The following is a 20,655-nucleotide window of genomic DNA, read 5'->3' on the forward strand; positions in this document are numbered from 1 at the left end:
TGCGCAAGGAATGGGAGGGTGTGTAGGGTGCGAATCTCCCAAGACGAACAGAGTCTGTGTTGCGAGCAGGAAACAAGTTGATGACGATGGTGGGAGATCATGAAGAGCCGAGAGAAAACGAAATGGGTAAAGCTAGAAAGTTGAAGACGAGATAAAAAATCTAGAAGAGAAGCTCAAAAAAAGGAGAAAAGGCGGCAGAGGAGGATGCAGATAATGTCGGAGAGGCTGTATAAATTGTCCACACCTGAGCATTGCCAGCCCTTTGAACCTACGTAACATAACTGGTACCTTATGATGGCCAGAAGTAGGATGAATAAAAAAGAAAAGTGGAGCTGTAAGCTGCTATGTCAGAGGGCCTTGAAATTCGATAGAAATTAAATATCAGGAATCTGATAGAGACATCGGTGTCGCGTGTCAACCGGTTGTACACTGAGTGCAGCGGTGCATTCAGCTGTAGACCATGAGCAAGTGACGGAAGATTTGGTCGAGCTGCGCGAAGACGTAGGGCGCTCCCGGAAAGGAAAGTTCAATTTCAGAGCAAGCGCGCCTCAAGACCTCACCATCACAAAAGCAAAACTTCTCAAATTCTTGTCTCATCGCACAAATGACAACTCCTATTCGTCTATATCGTGAAATAGACAGATTTCGGCCCTGACCACGAGGATGACCAAGGGAGAACCGATATCCATGATGTTAATGCTGACAGAGCAGCTGCGAACAGTGCGGCAAGAGCCTTTGTTCAACGAAGCCGTACTGGAGGTAATCGAGGCGCAGAAAGGAATTGAGGAAGACGTAAGCGAAGAGGATGATAGCCAAGAGGACGGCGATGAAGGGGCAGACAAATCGGATGCTGTGCAAGTTGTTCAGGTTGGTCAGGCCGGCGAAGAAGACGCTAGCAGCGCGGGGGCTGCTGATGAAGATAGTCGTCTTTTCTACAGATACGAGGTCATGAGCGACGCTCTGGGTGATTGCCGTGAAAAGGATTCTATATCAGTTTTCGTTGAAAAATGGCCAGTTGTGCCGAAGAAACACGCACCAGACGAAGAGCAGGAGGTCGACCAATCGCAACGTCAGCCCGAGGACGAAGGCAAGGTTGAGACTGGAGATGAACAGGATAATGTGAATATGAAGAGAAAGTTGGCGATGACGTAAACGCGTCGAGTCGTGAGGGTGGTGCGCGCATCGACACAACCGTCCTTGCCTTGACAACAACACCAACATTGCAAGACTCCCTATCACACAATAAAGCACGCAGCAGAAACGCCATGCCGCCAGCTGAATACAATTACCTTGTCCATCGTCACAACTTTGGACCACACTACTCAGATGAGGTAGGGCGAAAACATGCCCGTAGTATCCACATGACGAAGCAAGCTGTCAACAAGAAAGCCAAGGTGCTAATTCGCGTTATCCAAGAGACCGAAGATGGGAACGGTGTCGTGTCATTGGACGAAGAACGCGAAGACAAACGAGGATACTATTACGGTCTTTTGGCACTGAGTCAATCACTTGGAGCCAACGGTCCTGATCATGCCATCGAATTGACCTGCGTCACCGTAGAAATGATGCAGCTCCGAGAAGAAGATTGGAATCCTTACTCGAGCGAAGATCATGAGTTCGATTTCGAACTTGAAGTCAACGATGACGACTATCATCCAAGACAAAAGACCGCGGATGAAATTGCGAAGAAGGCTGCCAGAAAGAGGCTTGACGGCTCCATACTCGCTAGCATTCGACCAAGAAGAGAAGGATATAATAGTCAGCGCGTCCAACGTACCGTAGTACGGCCCAAATAAGGCTATCGTGAGGTACGTACGGCTCGATTTCTGGTGTTGTACGTACGGTTGTATCAAAATTTTCTTCAAGTACGAGTCGTAGTCGTAGTACGGCCGCAGTGGCCACCTACGGACTGCACTTATACCTAATCGGGCATGCCAAGGAGCTTGTATAGTGAATTGAAGCTGCTGGAGGCGTTGGAGGAGCTGGAGGAGGCGGTAGGGATAGAGTTTTCAACTCACGTCGTTGCCCAAATAGCTGTTGTTGCCGCTGTTGCCAGCTACCTCATTGCCATTGCCAGCAACCTTGCTATTGCTGCTCTTATTGCTGCTGCCTTGCTTGCTATCCCAGCGTTGTACGTGTTGTTGTAACTTCAGCACCTCGCTGTCAACTACACCATGACGTAACCAGTTCTTCTGGAGTTGTAGAGCTTTGATTGTAGCTGCGCTGAGGGAGTTGCGATCGCTTGTAATCGTCCGTTTAGCGGTTGAAAAGCTGCGCTCACACTCGCAGCTGGTGGTGGGGATTGAGAGGTAGTCGGTGGCGATCTTGAAGACTACAGGGTACTTGTTGCGCCCAATTTCGAGCCACCATTGCCACGGATTGTGGAGGAGAGCGAGTTGCTGCTCGCTGGCGTTTGTGAGGTCCTCACGGAGGTCGTCAAAGTACTCTTCCAGCTGGGTTGCACGCTTTTGACGCTTGTGAGACTTTGAGCCGGTAAGAAACATGAGATCAACGGCCATCGTTTGGCTGTAGAGGTCAGCGTTACCGCCAGGTACCTTGCGACACGGCAGCGGCAACGCCATGTCATCGTCGTCTATCTCCTCCGCCATATATTGCTTGAAAACTCTGTTTGTAGAGTCCTTTGCGCACTTTACCCAATCAGCGTACTGCTTCCAGTGAGTCTGAAACCAGGCAAGGCGTAGGGCAGGGTGGAGGGTAGTTGCAATGACGTAGTAGCTGACCTGAGGCTCAATAATGAGCTTTTCGAAGTACGAGCTAAGCTTCTCAAGGCCGTGTTTTACAGCAGCAATAAAGTAGTCGCTGTTGCTGTTGTCGAGGTTGTCAAACCCAGCTTTAGTAGAGCTGTAGAGATTCCACAAAGCTTGCAGGTTTGTCAAGGTTTGCCACAACGACCCAAACCCAGACGCGCTGTTGTTGCCCTCCAGGCGCTTCGTCATCTCCACTGGAGCTTGTAGAAAGTCGACGAGCTGCTGTACGCCCTCCCACTCTTCACTGCTGAGCTCATTGGTGAGCGGGTTGTACTCATCATCGAGCCTTTGCGAAGGCTGTTGTTGCAACCTTGTCATAAAGCGCGTAATCGGATTACGAAGCTCAAGGCAGCGCAGCAGCATGTAGTATACTGAATGCCAGCGGACGCCTCCATCCTGGCGCAATTGGAGCGTGTTGTAGGTGTACAAGTCGTCGTCGTCGTTGTGCAGTTCTTTCTGGAGCAAGAGGAACAACTCACGACGCTTGTGAGAGGCGCAAACTGCGTTTACAAAGTTGTGTAGCTTGCCCACAACTCCATGGGATCGGAAGATCTCATATTGTTCAGCTGGGGACGCTGCTGCAAGCTGGGCTTCAAACTGGCTCACGCCTTTGCCGTACAGCGTTGCCTTAACGACAAGGTTTATAATATGCCCAGCACAGCATATACGGTTGCTTGAGGTAAGGTTAATATCATTGTGTTTGTTGAGGCCTTGGATGAGCGCGTTGTCATTGTTGGAGGCGTTATCGCCAACAAAGCAGTGGAGTTGCGGTGCAATTTTGAAGCCTTCAAGGACTTGGAGGATAACAGCTGCTTGCGCAGCGCCTGTATGGTCGCCATAGAGGTTGCAAAACGCGAGGAGTATATCGCGCTGCTTGTATTGAGCGTCTGCAGTCATTAGTTGTTGTTAATACAAAGCTATTACTAAGGACTTACCTGCAAAATGAGCTACAACTCCAAGGAAGCTCAGGTGGTTACTTGACGTCCAAACGTCCACGCTTATACTGATCTTACTGGCTGCTGTTGTTACGAGCGTCTTGATCTCCTCTCTCCGGCGCCCAAGGGTTGATCTTGTGTATTCAGCAATTGTTGAGCGTGAGGTAGGCAGCGCCTTCAGGAGATCGCTGTAACGCCTTCGACCGAAAGCGCTCCGATAGCGTCTGGTTCCTGCGGGTCTCAGCACACCGCTCTCCTTCCTGTCGCTAACTACCTCCTTGTCAACTGGACAAGGGTAGTTCCGATTCCCCTCCGAACTGTGTACTTAATCAGTTTGGCACAGTCGTTAGATAGAGTAGTTTTTCTGTATCCTTTCGTACAAGACCTATAGGTGTAGGGAATTCAATCCTAGTGTTCTCAACGTCCCAGCACTCCCATATGCCTCGCAGTGGACTCACACTTACTTCGGACATCTTCCCTACTGGCCTGCGTCGTTACAATCACTGCGATTCCAGGTAAGTAAACCTCGTAACTCGGGTGAGGTTGCAACCGCAAAGCTGATATCCTTCAGTATTACCCAGTTGATGAGGGCAGCTTGCAGCTGCTCTTCTTGCCACGGCGTATGTGATACCAGTCGATTTAAATTAGCAACCTTTGCAGCGTCAAAGGGAGAGCTCCATCTTGGTGGCTCCAGCACAACCTCAGGCAGGAGGCCTGTATTGATGTCAATCCGGTGATACTTCGCCATGTGGTTGACAATATGCTTGTAGCCGTCAACAGCTTTAACAGAGTCCTTGTTGTGCTCGTTGTGGCAGCGCTGGCACAACCAGTAGTGCCTTTGCTTACCTTCTAGGTCATTGTACATGAGGTGTACTCCATAACGCCATATTGAAGATATTGAACGCTTGCCAGCAAGTTGACTCTTGTGGGTTACTGCGTACGACAATCTCTGCGGCTCGAGGCGTGTACCAGCCTTGTAAACGCGGTGGAAATCAACCTCAAAGGAGCTCTCGTTGTCGTCAGGATACGACTCAGAAGCTTGTGAGGATATACCCAATGGCGTGGGTGTTACCGGAGGCAATTGAGATGGCGATTCAGATGGATCTCTACGCCGAGAAGCAGCAGCGTGATATGGACGGCAATTTGACGCGGAGGAGTTGACTGTAGGAGTAGAAGGAGCACCACGTAAGAAGCTTCTCATTTGAGACATATTGAATTGTTGATATTGACAATATGCAGCGTAAGGGGAAGTTTCTATATCAAAAACCTCAACCCCAGCCACCTCCCAGCCACCTCCCAGCCACCCGCTTTCAGCTCAGCTTCTTGCAATACTCACAATACTCACGGTCCTTGAGGCTTACAGCTTCATCCAGGAGACGATATGCTTCGTACAAGCTCGCGATACAATATATTGTTGTTGCTGTTGAAGTTCTGAAGCCCAAGTCTGGTTGCAACCAAAGCAGTCGATTGTTCCTTTTTAGCTTTTTTTTGGACCCTGAGGCAACAACAACGATTACAACACCAAGAAATCAGCTGTATAGAGCTCCCAGGCTCTTTTTTTGGCCTCACGCGCAATACCAGGCCAAAAACCGATAACTCCGGGCCGTACAACCGTACTACGACTCCCAAACCTTCACTAACTACGACTACGGCTTGGCCAATGAGATTGCAGTACGTACGGCTTACCTACGACGTATCGTTGTATCGTACCTCACCGTACTACGATACGTTGGACGCACTGATAATAGTAGTTATGATCAATGTTTCGCACGTTTTGTTGGTGTGCACCCTCACTCGAAGTGCAACATGTCCGTATGGATACGGAGGTTGCAATTGCTGCTGTAACGTAATGCATTGCTTTCGAAAGCAGCCTTTCGGTAAAGCGACTCATCTGCACAGGTTTCTCAAAGAGTAGCAGCTCATTCTATCAAGGCTCCACAACAAGCCCGTAAGCACAATGTAACAGGCGACATTAATGGCGAGTGGGGTGCGATGACGGTTCGAGGTCGAAATGAACCAATAGGAGATGCGTCCAACACCTGCCCCTTCCATCCTGTTCTTCAGATCAACTCACAGATTCCGCTATCTCACTGCATTCAACGATCACAGTTCTTCAGCTACTCCTCAATTTACATCGTCGCAACAGCACCGACCTACGTGTACACTCTCGAGTGCAAGAGTATTGTCTCCGATCGAGATGATGACCATGAAAGCACATAAGTCCACGGTATATATGCGACCAAAGAGGCAGCCAATACAGCAGCTAGGTCAACGGTCAAGAAAGAATGTGATGAAGCACAGTTGGAGCAAAATGGCGAAGACCATCAGGACTCTACTATGCTCAAGTACTGGTAAGCGACGATAAATACACTGGTACTTAAGATGTTACTGCATGACCAGTGTCGGTCGGAGGCTGTGGTCTCGGATTGTATTGCTATCTGTGTTGTTGTTCGGCGATGTTTTTGGTACAGGAGTTCTCGGCTCAGAGGTAAGTGCACTTGCCCTAGGGCAGTGCCTTCCTCAATAGAATAATATATGACTTAAGCCACGTAGTGACATAAGAACGTGCAAAGGTGGACGTGAGGAAGTGGCCTCTCCTTGGAATCTCACCGAAAGTGGGATCCACGTCTGAAGGGCGGAGTGAAAAAAAAAGCCCAGAACCTAGCCGTGAAGCTTCGAGCTGGGATGAGAAAGCTACAGGCAAGAAGAGGAAGCTCTAATGGTCGAGAGACAGATTCCGCAACATACAGCTCTCACGATGACGTAAACACGCTATGTTGTGAGAGGCGATATAAGACCGTCAACAATCGCTCCGTTCCAGACCCCAGTTCGCTGCAAAAGTCACAATTGTATACAAGTGCCCCAAAATTGTTGTCAGTATATTATCCTCAGCCGGAAGCATACGAACATGCACGATGTCGGTTGTCTACATAGTCCAGCGTCACGACTTCGGTCCTGGCTACCCAGGATACTATTGGACGGAAGCACATTCATAGCCCGCATACCACCAAAGCTGCCCGCAAACAAAAAGGCCAAGGTTCCACTGAATACGATTAAACAACAATGACTTCAACGACATGGCTCAGGTAGAAATCAAGACACAGACGCGCGTATATACTATTATGGGCGGGTGAGGCTATACCAGGATCAGACTGATGAAGGCATCGACAATTTTGTAGTGACGGTCAAGAAGTGGCTTGTGAGGAGCGAGGATGTAAGCCCATACTCGAAGAGGGGGCTGCGCAATTTGGCGACGAGTGGGAAGCCCTTCCTGGCTGTGATCTGGCAGCCGAAGCGGAGGTCTGGATGAGAGAGCAGGAACGACAGGCTGCTGAGAGGTGTGCGAAATCAGAGCTCATGAGAGACTTGAAAAACGATCTGTGCGTTAGCCTTCAACATAGGAGGAGAAGGCGAGACCAAAAGGTGCACGTTTCGGGAAGTGGGGAACAAACTGACTCGAGGTGTAAGAGGACGGGGAATGCGAGATGGAAGTTTTAATTATTCTAGGCGACTGGATTTGGTAAATTGTGTTATCGCTTTCGAACGTTGGACTCGCGAGGTGGAAAGGACGTTTAGGTGATCAATGGTGGATGCAAGGCGCAACCGACGATAAGTCACTCCGCCTCGGCAAAACGTGGGTCTTCCGCAAATCTGTCCGAAGAGCCTACCTTATCTGCACAGTTAAGCGCGAGTGAAAGGAACTGTAGTTTTGCTTACCAATATAAACCAAATAATTAAACTTTCTATCATCGATCACATCTCTTCCCAACTCAAAGTTGGATATCTTCGATAGTATAGTGGTCAGTATTTCTGCTTGTCATTCACAGAACAACTCGCAGGAGGCCGGGGTTCGATTCCCCGTCGGAGAGATACGATATTTTTGCACTTGCTGTGCGCTCGGAAAGACTTGTCACGGAGCTGTGAAAGAGTTGAATTTTTGCCAGTGGTGGAGGCCTGGGTTAGCGCCAAACCTCAACCGAGCGGACGAACCTTGACATCAACAGCTTGATCAAACACAGCGTCAATTCTTCACCTTTGGCTCGCAGTGGCGACGCACTTGACCCTTTTTCATTTGTTAATCTTCCGTCACAGCACTCACCCTCATCGTGTCGCTCGTCACCTGCAAATTCAGATATTATTAAGTATGTTCACACTCGAAGATCCGCTTAACAGTCAACGAGACCCACGCGCGCGCCAGTGTGGCTGGCGCTTTTGTCGGACTGGAGTGGATTGACCAGGCCTGCTTAAGCTCGTGGTTTGAATGTGGTTGGAGCGAACAACGCCCGCGGCAATGGCCGGTCGATCGTTCCAGATTTACGAGCAACATGTGGGGTGCATGCTCTGTAAACGGATAATGTTCAGCGATAACGTATATGCACATAGATGGACTGAATTCGACCTACCAGACGACCGGTGATTTCAGCGGCACAGGCGCCAAACGCGGCATTGACAACCATCAGCTGTACCACATATCGGCATGCATCATATCGTTTTCGGCTGACGACATGACACAAACACCATGTGGTTTGCTAGAGTGTCTATCATCTCGACGATGCCGAACGCCTCACGATCTTGGCACTTCTTCAAGAAAATCCTGCCGCAAATTTGGGTTATCACACTGCATTGCAGCGCGGCTAATTGCATTCTGCGAACGAATGCGAGTTCACGATAATGCACTGTATGGTCAGCTCGAAGGATGTTAGCTGGTACAGTTATTAGAAAAAGTGACGAACGAATCATAGCAACGTGCCACATGCTCGATCATGCACGTTCAGATCAGCTCATAATCTAAAAAGTAATGGAGGTATTCCTCTCAAAGCATACGATGCAGTCTGCTGATCAGTATATTTGTTGCAGCATGCACGCAAATCCATGTTTGCACAGTGAGGTGCTTGACCGGAAACTTGGACACTTGACGCATTGCTCCAGTCTATACAGCCGATTCGGACAGAACTAGTTGGTTTGAGCAAAATACCACATGTCCGTCTCTATCGAATCACACAAGCTGAACACGCACCACGGGTGTACGACCGTTGTGCTCCGCTGTATAAGGTCGCACTTCTAGATACAACAGCTGCCATATCCATCATTCGCAACTCAAGAACTTACGCGATGATGCATAGACATTTCGCAATGTTGCTTAATCAAGGTCAAAACTACAAGGTCTCTTTTCGAATTGCGCAATCAGCGGATAAGGCGCGTTGACGGGTAAGGAGAGATGACCTGTTGGTCTCACTGCAGCGCATGTCTCAGACCGCAATCTATGTAGGCTATTCTTTCCTCCAACCCACTGTACACGTACTTATAATCCCCGGCCCTGACAACTCCTGTTCAACAGCACCATTAACTGCTGTTGACTATGCCTCGGGGTTCAGCTCACCGTTCAATCTCAACGATCAGAGCGTGACACGATCTGATCTGATGTTGACCGCTTGACCTACATGCACAAAAACAGCCTCGATGTACAACTCCAATTACAACTCCGGCTCGAATTTCGGAACACAAAACCGAGGCCACATCGTCGATTTTCATACCCAACACATTCAGCTGGACGTGTTGAGTAATACTCGGCTGTGTATAACGGACCACACGCCAACTCTCCCTTGATGTGTAAACAGAGAGCCGGATTCTTCTTCCAACCAACGACCAAATGGCAACGTCTCACCACTTTCGTGGCTGCCTGAAATGTTGCGATGCTCAGCAGAGCAGTTCCAGGTTAGCGGCTCGTGCCTGTACATTCTGTAGGAAGGCACAATTACGGGACGAAGATAGCATGCATGCAACCAAACTTGCCCACCGCACTAAAAATCGTATCGAAACTTTATGCCTGCGACGGGAAGCATGACTTTCAAGAAAAGTGTGGCGCAATCCCAACAGGCACTTGCAGACTGTGCAACATGCCTCAACCTTGATCTCCTTCGCGTGGGGTGAGAAACAACCAGGGTAGGTCGTCCCTTCGTATCACTCAATGAACACGACATACCAAGGATGCACCCAGCCTTTCGCGCCTTACTTCCATTACACAAGCACGGCCGAACAGCCGCTCTCACAGCCACACTTGCAGCACTCACCCGCTCTATCCATCTGCACTCCACATCAAGCTTCTGCAACCGGGAAAGCAAATATCGAATTGCCGCTTCACAAGTTCGTCAGGGTGGTCCAGCCAAGCAGGCAGCAAGGCACACCCACAGCATCCACAGCCAAGCGACGCTTGCGCGTGGCTTGCGGAGAACCCGCCCCTTGTGCGTCCAGAACGTGCCTGGTGCGGGGGGAACTACGGTTCCCGCTCGTAACCATCAGCGCGGAACAACTTGCCGCAGAAGTTTTTTTGGTTGCTTGCCCCAAACCTTGACTTTTGCTTTTTCTCGCATTTCGTGTTTGCTTGGTCGGTGTGAGGGTTGCATCTTTGCGTGGTTGCGGCCTTGATTGAGTAGGCTGTTCGGCACGATTCTTTAGTGCAGATGCGCTGGCAGGTTAGCAATGAGCGCGTGGACTGCACTAGGGAGGAGCAACGGAAGCTAGACACGTCAATGTCAATCTTCGATGTCGAATGCGACGGCAGCACCCGTCGGAGAACGTGCAGCTCTTGCTCTTGCTCGTGCTTAGCAGACACGAAAAATCACAGTGTAAGTTCACGGCCAGTATCTCGGCACATGTCGCTGAACCGGAAGGTGGCCGCTACCAGGTCGCATGGAAATTTGCAGTCCGCGACGATGCAATACAATGCATGAGGGTGGAGACGGCGGAAATTTGAAAGTGCGGCATTCATGAAGAAGCCTGATGGTATCATGTCTATGTTGGCCCTTGAGCTGTTACGTAGCTGGTATCTTCCATTTCCATCTATCCCTATGCGAATCCCTCCTGAAAGTGAAAGTCCTCGTAAATGCTCGGGAAAGGGACGAGAAGTGCATTAGCCAATGTCCTTCTCATACCAACCCAGACGAGCCGGCCCGGCCCTAGTCGAAATGAAAGGCAATTTCTGCTGCATCGAAAAGATGTCCTGCATGCATGCGCCCCAAAGCGAATTGCTCCTCGAACAATGATGAAGAGAAGATCGACAAATAGCCAACCACAGAATGCTGATTAAACCCCCTTCTGGCTGCTCACCGAGCGCGTGCTGCGGGTAAATGGAGTAAGCAGATTCGAATCGAAAGTGGAGTCGTAGCTTCGTCAATGTACGGAAGTGAACAAAGGAGATAATGAGAATACAACAGGTGTCAAAATGACGGAGCAATGAAGCTCGGGTAAGAAAAACAAATCTAGGATATCGCCGAAGTGTTGCTCCAGATGCCGTGGCCGCAGGCTCACAGGCAAGCTCCTGTATGGTCCTGCGCCGATGGCCTTAATGCAACCCAGATGCAAGAAACGGAAAGGGTATATGCGAAATGCAAAGCAAAGTAAACAAAGATCGTCGTCTTGTCGACTGATCTGAAGAGACTAGTGCTCAACATCGATGTGGGCGGTTGTTTGAATGAGCGCGCAATTTGCGAATGCGCATTGGTGACATCGCATGGGCGGATGATGTGTGTGCGGCGCTGGTGACTCGATGTAGGCATCCCGTCCGTGAATCGAAGATGAAAACAAGATGCTGCAGTTCCTGCCGTGGCGTGAGCTACAACAGGGCCTGACTAGGTCCGAAACGCTGATGAACACCAGAATGAACAATCGTACAAATGAGAGATGTATGATACAATAACAGCAACTAATCCTGGCTGTGGAGACGCGTGGCGACAGTCTGGGATGTCGTAGACGTCGTCGTCAGCTGGGTGGGGTACATCTACAGGCGCGTATCACCGCTCAAACGTGCTTGAGCGACTTATCAAGTCTAGGTCTGACTCGCGAGACTCGCTACTGATTCGTTCCTCTTTACGCTTGCTGCGCTCGCTAGGAGCTCGACTTATCAAGCGTCTGACGAAATTGCGTTTCGGATTTGCGTTTATGGCTTCGATAGAGGGACTGGCAGGCTCCATGGACGACCTGCGGGAACCAGTGCGCTCCAATACTTGCTCTGGGGCATCAACGATATCTTGCTTCTTGATCTGGCAAAACAGTGTCGAAAACAGGTACTGTTCGCCATTGCTGTCGAACAATGGCAGGTGACGGTAGCCTTGTTGGATGCTGTTGAGCTTAGCTGTAAAGGTAGCTAGGGGAGCATGGTTGGTAGTGCGAGCATCCAGGGAGTTCCAGACGGTCCAACGCACAAATACAAGACTCGGGAATCGAGTGCGAACAGTCAACTGCAGTTCACTGTCAAATACCGGGTTATATCCGTTGCCCTCGACAATGCGAGTTCGTTTGCGTAGTGGATTGCCGATACCTGAATGACCGTTGCGTGCAGAGGCATCTTGCCCACCAACACCAACAGCGTTGGCGCCGTTGTCTTCGGCACTGTACATCTCAAACTCGACATACGGGTTGATGTTGGCGTCTTGTGCAAGTCCTCGGGGACGTGGTAACTGCTGGGCGGAGATGATCTTGACAGCAAATTTGACCTCCTTCTTGGGCGCTTTGCTGTGACCTTGGGTAGGTGTTTGCTCCAAGCGCAGATCCGCAGGCTTCAGTACATAACCTGTGCGGTCGTTGCCACTTGCGAACATTGCCTCGTTGAGCTGTTGCCCAAGGTCGTATGTTTGCCAGTTGAGAGCGGCCATCTGCACTCCTCGTCTCCAGAACTTAAGGGGGTCAAAGTTGGAAGAGTTGATCCTAAAAGCGTGAGGATAAACACGCATCAGGCATCGCATGTTGTGCGCCTCAAGAAGATGCTTCTCGCGCGAACCAGGCTTCGTCATCTTCTCGAAAGCACGTTCGTTGACTGAGAAGATGTGGTTGTACGTCTGAGCATCACTGGATGTGAAGTCGGTAAACTTGTACCCCTTCGTGTACACACCGAAATCGCCAAGAAGCTTGGTGATGTTGCTGGTCTTGGTCTTCTTCGGCTTCTTGCGCTCTTCTGCTGCGGTCACTTGCGGGCTATCGCTATCTTCAGCCGAGCTAACAAGCGCTGAGGTTGGTACGGTGTTGTTGGTCGAGGTAGTGGAGGTGCGAGGTGATGCCCAGAACATGGCTGACCGCTCTGGAGGACTCATTGACGGCGGGCTTGAGATGAGGGGCGAATTAGGGATAACGGTGTCGTTCATTTGAATAGGTCGAGACCAAGGCGAGCTGAAGCTGCGTTCTCGTCTCCGTGTGGTAAGCTCGTTCGTCAGGGCCTTGGCGTCCAACTCTTCGGATGCAGCCTTGACCTTAATCAAGACTCTGTTCTTCAGCTCTGCTGGAGAGGGCAGAGTCTGGGATGTAAAGTCCAAAGGCTTCAAGACCAACTTGTCACCGAATTCCTCGCACATGGTCTTGACCATTGAGGCTTGCTGGTCTGCGGTGCAGTGCACCTCTAGCGATAGGATAAGCGGATACTGGGACTCAACGAAAGCATATTTGTTGACGACCTTAATAGTGTCGTGGAAAGAGATACTTGATGTCAGAGTGCGGCCGTGCATAACGACAGGTTTTCCATCACTGCCATCCCAGCAGTCAATCTCGATGCATCGGCATCCTTTCTGGAGCGCCGTGATGTACGCCTCGGTGCTTGACTCCCCAGCGACTTGGCGCCCAAGAAGGTAGGTGTTGTGCGAACAAGAGATGAAGTACTCATTCAACGGACGGTTGAGTTGCAGGTCCTTGTCGACTGGTTTAAGGACAGAGTTCGCAGGCGATGTCAAGAATGTTTGGAACGCAGGGAAGCTCATCGTCAGGGGCAGTGGGATCTCGCCACCTTCTGCTGGGGTCGCCTTGGTCTTCGTGGCACGTGCGAACTTTTCGAAGGTGTTCGACCAGTACTCCAGATCTTGAGTGACATCGATACCCTGCTCATGCTGCAAAAAGGAGAAGAAAGTGACCTTGTCCATCTCCACTTTCGATCCTGACTGGAATGCTTTGTAAATCTGCTTGATGTCCTTGCGCTCCTTCAGGCGTCTGACGAAGTACAGAAACTGTGTCTGGTTCAGCCTGCCCGTATCTAGAGTGGCGGCCTTGTTGAAGTAGATACGGAGGGTTGCCTCTGTGCAGTTGATGTGCAGGTTGCGGCACAACTCAATGGTGCTTGGGAAGTCCAAGGAGTCAAGACCATCGACACCATTCGAGCGCTTCTTCATCTCGCGCTGCCAGACAAGCTTAGCGCTCTTGTCTGCAAAGCCCAGCAGGCCAGCCATCATGTCGATACGGTTGCGAGATACAGACTCGAGTGTCTCGGTCCACATGTTGAACACACCAGTATCAGGTGCAATCAGGTGCATGGTCCGTATGCGACCCTTGGTGCGAGATGTGTCTGTGTATACAATGGTGAACCAGTAGGGTGCCCATGCTTCCGACAGGCCAACTTCCTCGCGGTAGTGCTTGGCCTCGAGACCTGAGCGGATTTCCCTTACATCGTCGATGTAGAAGCACTTCGATGGTCGAGAAGGGTCCCAAAACACCTTCGCCGATTCCAGATCGAGGCGCAAGTTGATTTCCTTCTTCTCTTTCTTTGTGACCTTCTTCAAAACGGTGCCTTGCTCAAGACGGGAGTTGCGCACCGGTGCTACAACTGTGGAGTCCGGTATCGAGCTGACACTGGGCTGGGTACTCGAGATGCCCAGCGCGTTGATAGGCTCGCCGTATACGTCGTCGATCGCCTCCTCCTCTTCAAATGCATCAAAGTCTGAGATGCAGGCCTCGCCGTCGGCGGCAGTCCTGCTATCACTACGTCGGCGCATGATGACTGGCCCTTGACTTCTGTCGCGGTGTGCTTGCGAGTTGTTGCGGCGGAACCTATTTGGGATGCCTTGCGCACCGCGGCTGACCCTTCGAATCAGGCCTGGTCCTTTGCCGAGGGGCTCAGCCATGGCAGAGGGAGACGAGGTAGGTGCTGCTGTCATTGGCGGCGGCAGGAGCGATTCTGGTAGGCTGTAGGACGGCACGGCTGGTAGCGAGCTCGAGATCATAGGCACTATGCCCTCTGGCGTCGACTGAAGAGAGCCATTGAGGTAGAACGGCGTGGAAGCTGGGCTGCCCCTAGAGCTAGGAATGCTGATGGCTGCCGTCATGCGTGCGAAGCTGGGGGACGGCGAAGGCATTCGCGGCCTTGTGAATGAGTCGTTGAGCAACGACATATTGCGTGGTAAAATGCAGAAAGCGTAACGTGAGACGTACTAATGCTTCTTCATGGCGCAGAGGAGTAACTGAAGGAGTGGATACGGCGAGCGGGCGCCAATGGGGAATAAAAGCAAAAGAGGATCAACAGCCAGCTGGGGTCCTAAGTGAGCATGAGCTACGAGCTTTCGTGCATCGTGAGTCTGACGGCGGGTAGGCTGCGTTGCGTTTTCGGCTACGACGGTTCGGAATGCACAAGCGTGCTGGGCGGGTACGCAGGCAGTGAGCGTATGAACACAGGTCAGCTGGTGAGGCGGACTGCTGAGATGAATTTCTTGCAGCGACGTGCAGACGCAGATACGACCGGGGTAGTGTATTTTGGGTAGTTGCTACGGAGTGCCGCTCGTGGGGGTTAGGTGCAGAGGCCGAATGCGGTCGTTCGCACGAGTCCGCAGAATAAATCAATGCAGCGCTGTGCAACGTCGACGAGTTGTTCGCGCGGTATGGGGTGATCGTGTGAGGTCACGGTGAGGCAGGTGAAGGCGCAGAGGGAGTGGTAGTGGTGACTGTGCCCGGCTCCCCTTTGTAAGTAGCACGGCAACGACAGATAGCTCTGGTGGAAGGAACGGTCGTCTTAGGGCAGGTACGGTCAAGTGTGAGGAAACGGCGAGCGACTTGGCGCGCTTCTCCTGGAAGCAGGAAAGCTCGTTGAAAAATCTTTGCTAATATTACACCAGCACACGCTCATCCTGCGCATCCCTTGAACTGCCCCCTAACCAAGTCGTCGTCGGGCTCCACGCCGCTCCGTCCAATTCGATCCACCCCGGCCACGTTAGACTCGCGAAGCTTCTTCCCTGCTGGCGAGCTGCTAACGACGCCCTAAGGTTTGGAGAGCCGCGGGACCGGCACCTGGGCACACCCCCGAGCAATGAAACGCTCACAGATGACGTCTCTACCGTTGCTACAAGAGTGGGCTCCAATCACACCAGCGCCGGAGCCTCCCTCCACAGTGCCATCATCAGGCATCCAGGGCAGCGCTGCTAACGATGTCTAACACCTGCTAAACACACGACCGTTGTGGCCGTGATAGCCATGCACTGCCCTGCTGAGTAGACGTGCGTTTGCCGATTATTACACGAAGGATCTGCCATGCTGCCAGTGCTCAGCCTTGCTACCACACATTAAGGCATCCACAGCAATCCTATTCTCTCTTTTCATTGTCGGAAGACACGGCCGCAAAAGGCCGACACTGGCACGCTGCCTGCTGTGGTGGGTTGGCACTGCTGCGAAACAGAAGGCAGTTAGTCGCGCGCTTTGGTCGCAGTGGTGGCCTCAGAAAACCCTTCACAGGACCCTCTTGTCTCTTGTCATTTGACGTGGGTATTCTTTGTGCTAGATCCGACCTTACCGGCCCCAATCTTACACAGCAACGGGCATGCGGCAGTGCGGTAAGTGACGGGTCTTGCATCCAGCCTGTCGCAGGCTGTCGACTGTATGCTGGATGCAGAGCGGTGATCCCAACACTGCCTGCTCCAGCAAGCTGCAGCGCGTCGCGAATTTCACAAAATGTGACAGGCGACTGTGGCTGCCCTCCACCCCTCCTACACGTGGCGCGGGACTGCCGTCATGTTGAAACGAAAGGGCGAAGCCGGCACAGCGGTTTGAGTTATGCCCCTGTCAATCATCCCTGCTCACACCCTGTTTGATGGGCCGCGGCATTTGACGGCGTAAGAACAACAAGTTAGGGTTACCCAGTCTCAACCATCTCATACGACATTGCCCAAAACTTGCGACTCGCTCTCGTGTCGTGTAAACCTTACGCCATGCTTCAATGCCCACAAAGAGCAAACTCGGCGACGTCGTAAGGCCGTGCAGGTTGCAGGGCACAATCGATCTTCCCGACATGCCTCCGTATCCGCGAAAAGGCTGCGCTGCATGCAACTATAGATGCTTGCAATGCAACGAGTCGCGTGAGTTCTTGCGCTGCCTCCGAGAAGCTGGCGGCAGGATTGCTCCCGCCCCTGAAGCCGTTGACGAATCAGATCACTCTCCCCGCATATCAACATCCGGGTACGGCCATGTCCATGTGACCTGCTGGCGGTGTGATATCTCCTCCTTTCGAAACCGCCCGGCAACCAATCGCCTACTCGCTACTGTAAGCTCTTTGACTAGACGACAAGCTCGACGAGTTGTCAAACTTGTCAAACCACTTGTCGAGCACGTTCTTTCTCTTTTCTATCCTGGCGCCTCGGCACATTCCGACTTAGCTTTGCGAGTCGATGCACAAGGTGTGGCTTTCGTAAATGACAGGGTAAACCTCAAAATAGCCTCACGCACGTATCTCTATCTGCTCCTCCGTATTGCGAGATTGGATGACACGCAGCAGACCCTTGACCACAAGAGATACAGGGCTCACGATTGGACAGAACCAATACCGGACTCTGCTATCTGAGTACACAACGTGTCGACTTGCCTGCCTTACATTGATGAAGGATCTGTGGTGGGAGGTGAGAAGGTACAAATTCACCATCACTCTTGGGAAGCGCAACGACACAGCCACCCCCACATGTTAAGCGCAATCAGTCTCTGAAGGAAGCGAGGGAGATCGTTTTGGGTAGTCAGCTCAGCTCAGCTCAGCTCATGCTAAAAAGAGCGTGACACAGCATCTGTCAAACGAGATTTTTTGATGTCGTGTAAAACCTTGACCTTCACCATTCTTGACATAGGCGATAGCTAGACGTGTCTGTCTGAACAAAACAAAAGAGACGCCGTAAATCCGATTGCTGTACGCGTCTTTCCCAGCAACACCTTGACGCGAAACAAGCTCACGTCAACCTGTCCGGGTTGACAAGGTCGATACCCGCTTCATCGCTATCTGGAATGTCCCAGATAGATGAACCCCGACCTCGTTGCAAAACAACGCTTCCACTCGCCTGCGCCCGCCTCGAAACATCGTCCCACACGCGACCACGCCGGTCCAGATCACCGCGGGACGTTCTTGTATCACTGAACATCTCGCTGGCATGCGATGCATGGTTCTGTGATGAGGCATGGGTCGATTGCTCGCCGAAATGGCTGCGTGCAGGTGTCTCCTCGCCCTGACCTTCATTCTGGACGTCCTCATTCGGTGACCCGATGCGACCCCACGCCGCATAGGATGGAGCCGCTGAGGTGATCGACCGGGACCCTGAGTGTGGCGCATATTGCATGTCGTCACTTATGCGAGAAGCCTGTCCTGATAGTGACCTGAACGGTGTAGACGGAAATGGTGTCAAGCTGACAGCGTTAGACAGCGGCGGCCTTGTCGAAGCATAGCCCTTCGTTGCTCGCGACATCGAGTCCTCACTTGTCTCATTGTGAGTGTGGATCGTGTCAATGGCAGATTGCGGGTCACTACCGAGCCCAACAAAGCATCGCCAGACTTGCTCGTTGTCGTCAACCTCTTTGATCGCAGCGGTTCGCAGAAGGGGACGTGCGTCTGGAAGGCGGTCACTCCGCCGTTTTGGAGCAAGCAAAGAGGCGGAGACTGTCGACAAGTTGACGTGCGTAAGATTGCCCTGGGCGGTATGCTGTGGGCAGCTTGTGCGATCAGCTCTAGTGTTTCGTGCAGAAACATGAGGCTGCGGGACGCTCGTTCCGGTCTCGTCGTTGACACGGACCTGGCCAGAGCTCGACGTGCCTATGTCCAAGTACGTCCTCCAGGGTTCATCATCGACGATTGCAGGTGCATTTGGAGGTCTTCTGATAACAGATTGGTGAGCCTCACCGACGTTTCGGGATGCATGTCCAGTCTCGGTTTCTTTGGCGTTGAAAGTTGCATGGACACGCTGCGCCTTGCCAATTTGGCCAGTCGGCGACGCTGTATGACCAACTCTTGAAGGACTTCTTCTATCGAAGACTAGCTTCAGAGGGCGTTCGATACCTCCCACGTGGTGCGTGAGTCGATAGCTTGGGTCTGTCGCTTCGCTCTGTTGGACAGACTGGTCCAGCGTGTTCGCTTCAGCTGCAACATACCGAATGCGCTCGTTTGCATGAACATCCGGTCCTTCCGTAAGACCACGGTGTGCAGACTGGCCATGCTGAAGCGAAAAGTCAGAGTCAGACTTTGCAGGCTGGTTCACATTCGACCTGGGGTTCGCAGCGAGTGCGTGACCGGAAGGAGTGACGCTCTGCGGGGCTTCTGACTCCATTTGCCGTGCTGCGTCTACACCCTCCTCATCGAAGAGCATGGAGTCTGAATTAGTCTGTGACCGGGCGTAGTTTTTGGGTTGCGTTGATGCAGCAGTCGTTAAATCATCTGACCCAATTCGAACTCGAATGTTAGCAGCAGCGGTGACTACGGGCAGAGCACGCATGAACGTGTCCCCACGACGTTCGAGCTCACCCTGGCCGGCTCGACGCGGAAACGTAGTAGGGCTCCGACGGCGAGTGACTGCTTTGCTCTTGCCGTCGGACTTCCTGCGTTTGCCAATTCGGCTCTTTTCTTTGATCGACAAGAACTGTAGGTCAACAGGTCTTGAAGGTGCAACACCAATCCAGTCTTGCTGCTTTAGCAATCGTTTCTTATTGGCCTCGAGTAATTGTGTCTCGATGTCAGCATCTGTACCCTTTCTTTTCCTTTCTCGCTGCTTTTCTGTCATATGTCAGCCGCTTCAACGTCGACGATCCCAAGATCACTACCTCTTCCAGCGTCGCCCTCGCGCTTGCCCTGCACAAAATGAGGGCTCGTCTCTTGTGATTTCTCATGATCATGTAGGCGTCGCGATCTCCGTGTTGTTGGTGAGGTGTAACGTTCATCAACCTCACGGCGCTTCCTAGCTGAGCGGCCAGTGTGACGTACTGAGCCTGATCCGAATGAGGGAAGCTGATGGCCCAGTTCACGGTGATCACTATCGTGAAGGTAGTCTGGACGAAATGGCGCGACAGGTGCACCTGAGCTTTGCTGTAGCTGTGTGCGAGCGCGCGCAAAATACGCTTTCTGTTTCTGTATCACACCTTTGTTAGCATTTTTGGTGCGTTGAAGAGTTCCTCCAGTCCAATTCATCTTTGTGATATGCAGTGCATTTCATGTCACTAACTGTACGGCGGTTGTAAGTTGTGCAGGAGCAGGTCATGCCGTGTCGTTTTCGCGCGCCTTCCACCTGAAGGTGGCCTCGAACCTACCTTGCCCTCTTATGATCAACATCAACAGCACACTGCTACCACCAACACCACCACCACTAAACATCAGTCATCATGGGAATTTCATAGCGATGTTCACGGATCGGCTGGATTGTCGGGTTTGTAACACTCGGTAAGTCGGCATCACTACGGTGTTTTGCATCCTTTCCTCCGCAAAAACAGTGGAGAATCGTGGAGAGCAGTCTCTCTTGCGCTGTCAACCCCATGGAGTCGTTGCTGATCGTTCACGTTAGTGCTCGCACGCGGACGTTCTCCCCAACAGCATGTGTCGCTTTCCCAACCGAGCATGAGCATTCGTGGAAGGTTGTGTGCTTCACTGGAACTTCAACGCAGATCAACATGGCCTTTGGATTGCAAGTCAAAGAGATGGGTGGGCGATTGCTCCGGAGTATTTTGGGTGACCTCAACGGAACTCTATTCTGCCTGAAGTCTGCGAAGGTGGATCGATGTCAGAGAATCGCTGCCTGCGCATTCGTGTCTCGGTTGTGTCGGCACAGCACTCTCGCACGCTGAAGCTACTCTCGTAAGTCGTATATTTCGGTGTTGCATCCGTCTCGATGAGGGCGTCTAGGAAGTCGCCTGTCTCCAAACAGTAGTTGTTCCACATATCTTGGCCTTCCACTTCTGGTATGCCGTCTGTTTGTTGG

At 51.8% G+C, this 20,655-nt stretch overlaps 7 protein-coding genes and 1 non-coding gene across 8 annotated transcripts; 4 read left to right on the forward strand and 4 right to left on the reverse strand.

Annotated features, from left to right (window-relative positions):
• Positions 1-690: 690 nt before the first annotated feature.
• Positions 691-1,796, forward strand: BU25DRAFT_457802 (uncharacterized protein; the record flags this gene model as incomplete). The annotated part of the gene is made up of 2 exons (XM_033710138.1): positions 691-1,148; positions 1,355-1,796. 2 exons carry the CDS (start codon positions 691-693, stop codon positions 1,794-1,796), a joined length of 900 nt encoding a protein of 299 aa, XP_033562679.1.
• Positions 1,797-4,181: 2,385 nt separating this feature from the next.
• On the reverse strand, positions 4,182-4,913 carry BU25DRAFT_339277 (uncharacterized protein; the record flags this gene model as incomplete). Its single annotated transcript, XM_033702761.1, has 2 exons — positions 4,182-4,549; positions 4,607-4,913. 2 exons carry the CDS (start codon positions 4,911-4,913, stop codon positions 4,182-4,184), a joined length of 675 nt encoding a protein of 224 aa, XP_033562680.1.
• Positions 4,914-5,247: 334 nt separating this feature from the next.
• Positions 5,248-6,116, forward strand: BU25DRAFT_36954 (uncharacterized protein). The gene is made up of 2 exons (XM_033703932.1): positions 5,248-5,549; positions 5,603-6,116. Exons 1-2 carry the CDS (start codon positions 5,364-5,366, stop codon positions 5,921-5,923), a joined length of 507 nt encoding a protein of 168 aa, XP_033562681.1. The 5' UTR covers positions 5,248-5,363; the 3' UTR covers positions 5,924-6,116.
• A 1,370-nt stretch (positions 6,117-7,486) lies between these two features.
• On the forward strand, positions 7,487-7,572 carry BU25DRAFT_t62. Its single transcript has one exon. It is a non-coding gene; the product is annotated as a tRNA-Asp (tRNA).
• Positions 7,573-10,898: 3,326 nt separating this feature from the next.
• Positions 10,899-11,413, reverse strand: BU25DRAFT_37037 (uncharacterized protein). The gene is made up of 2 exons (XM_033703949.1): positions 11,375-11,413; positions 10,899-11,300 (listed from the first exon to the last, which is right to left on the reverse strand). The coding sequence occupies exon 2, from the start codon at positions 11,257-11,259 to the stop codon at positions 11,008-11,010; it is 252 nt and encodes an 83-aa protein (XP_033562682.1). The 5' UTR covers positions 11,260-11,300; positions 11,375-11,413; the 3' UTR covers positions 10,899-11,007.
• Positions 11,414-11,493: 80 nt separating this feature from the next.
• BU25DRAFT_420956 (1-phosphatidylinositol-4,5-bisphosphate phosphodiesteras-like protein 1) lies at positions 11,494-14,847 on the reverse strand (the record flags this gene model as incomplete). The annotated part of the gene is made up of 1 exon (XM_033708055.1): positions 11,494-14,847. One exon carries the CDS (start codon positions 14,845-14,847, stop codon positions 11,494-11,496), a length of 3,354 nt encoding a protein of 1,117 aa, XP_033562683.1.
• Positions 14,848-16,477: 1,630 nt separating this feature from the next.
• Positions 16,478-17,526, forward strand: BU25DRAFT_36994 (uncharacterized protein). The gene is made up of 2 exons (XM_033703938.1): positions 16,478-17,164; positions 17,214-17,526. Exons 1-2 carry the CDS (start codon positions 16,659-16,661, stop codon positions 17,398-17,400), a joined length of 693 nt encoding a protein of 230 aa, XP_033562684.1. The 5' UTR covers positions 16,478-16,658; the 3' UTR covers positions 17,401-17,526.
• BU25DRAFT_37002 (uncharacterized protein) lies at positions 17,438-19,693 on the reverse strand. Its single transcript, XM_033703942.1, has one exon. The coding sequence runs from the start codon at positions 19,465-19,467 to the stop codon at positions 17,653-17,655; it is 1,815 nt and encodes a 604-aa protein (XP_033562685.1). The 5' UTR covers positions 19,468-19,693; the 3' UTR covers positions 17,438-17,652.
• Between the last annotated feature and the right edge of the window lie 962 nt (positions 19,694-20,655).

This window comes from Macroventuria anomochaeta, assembly GCF_010093625.1.
Source record: "Macroventuria anomochaeta strain CBS 525.71 unplaced genomic scaffold BU25scaffold_13, whole genome shotgun sequence".
Classification (NCBI taxonomy): domain Eukaryota; kingdom Fungi; phylum Ascomycota; class Dothideomycetes; order Pleosporales; family Didymellaceae; genus Macroventuria; species Macroventuria anomochaeta.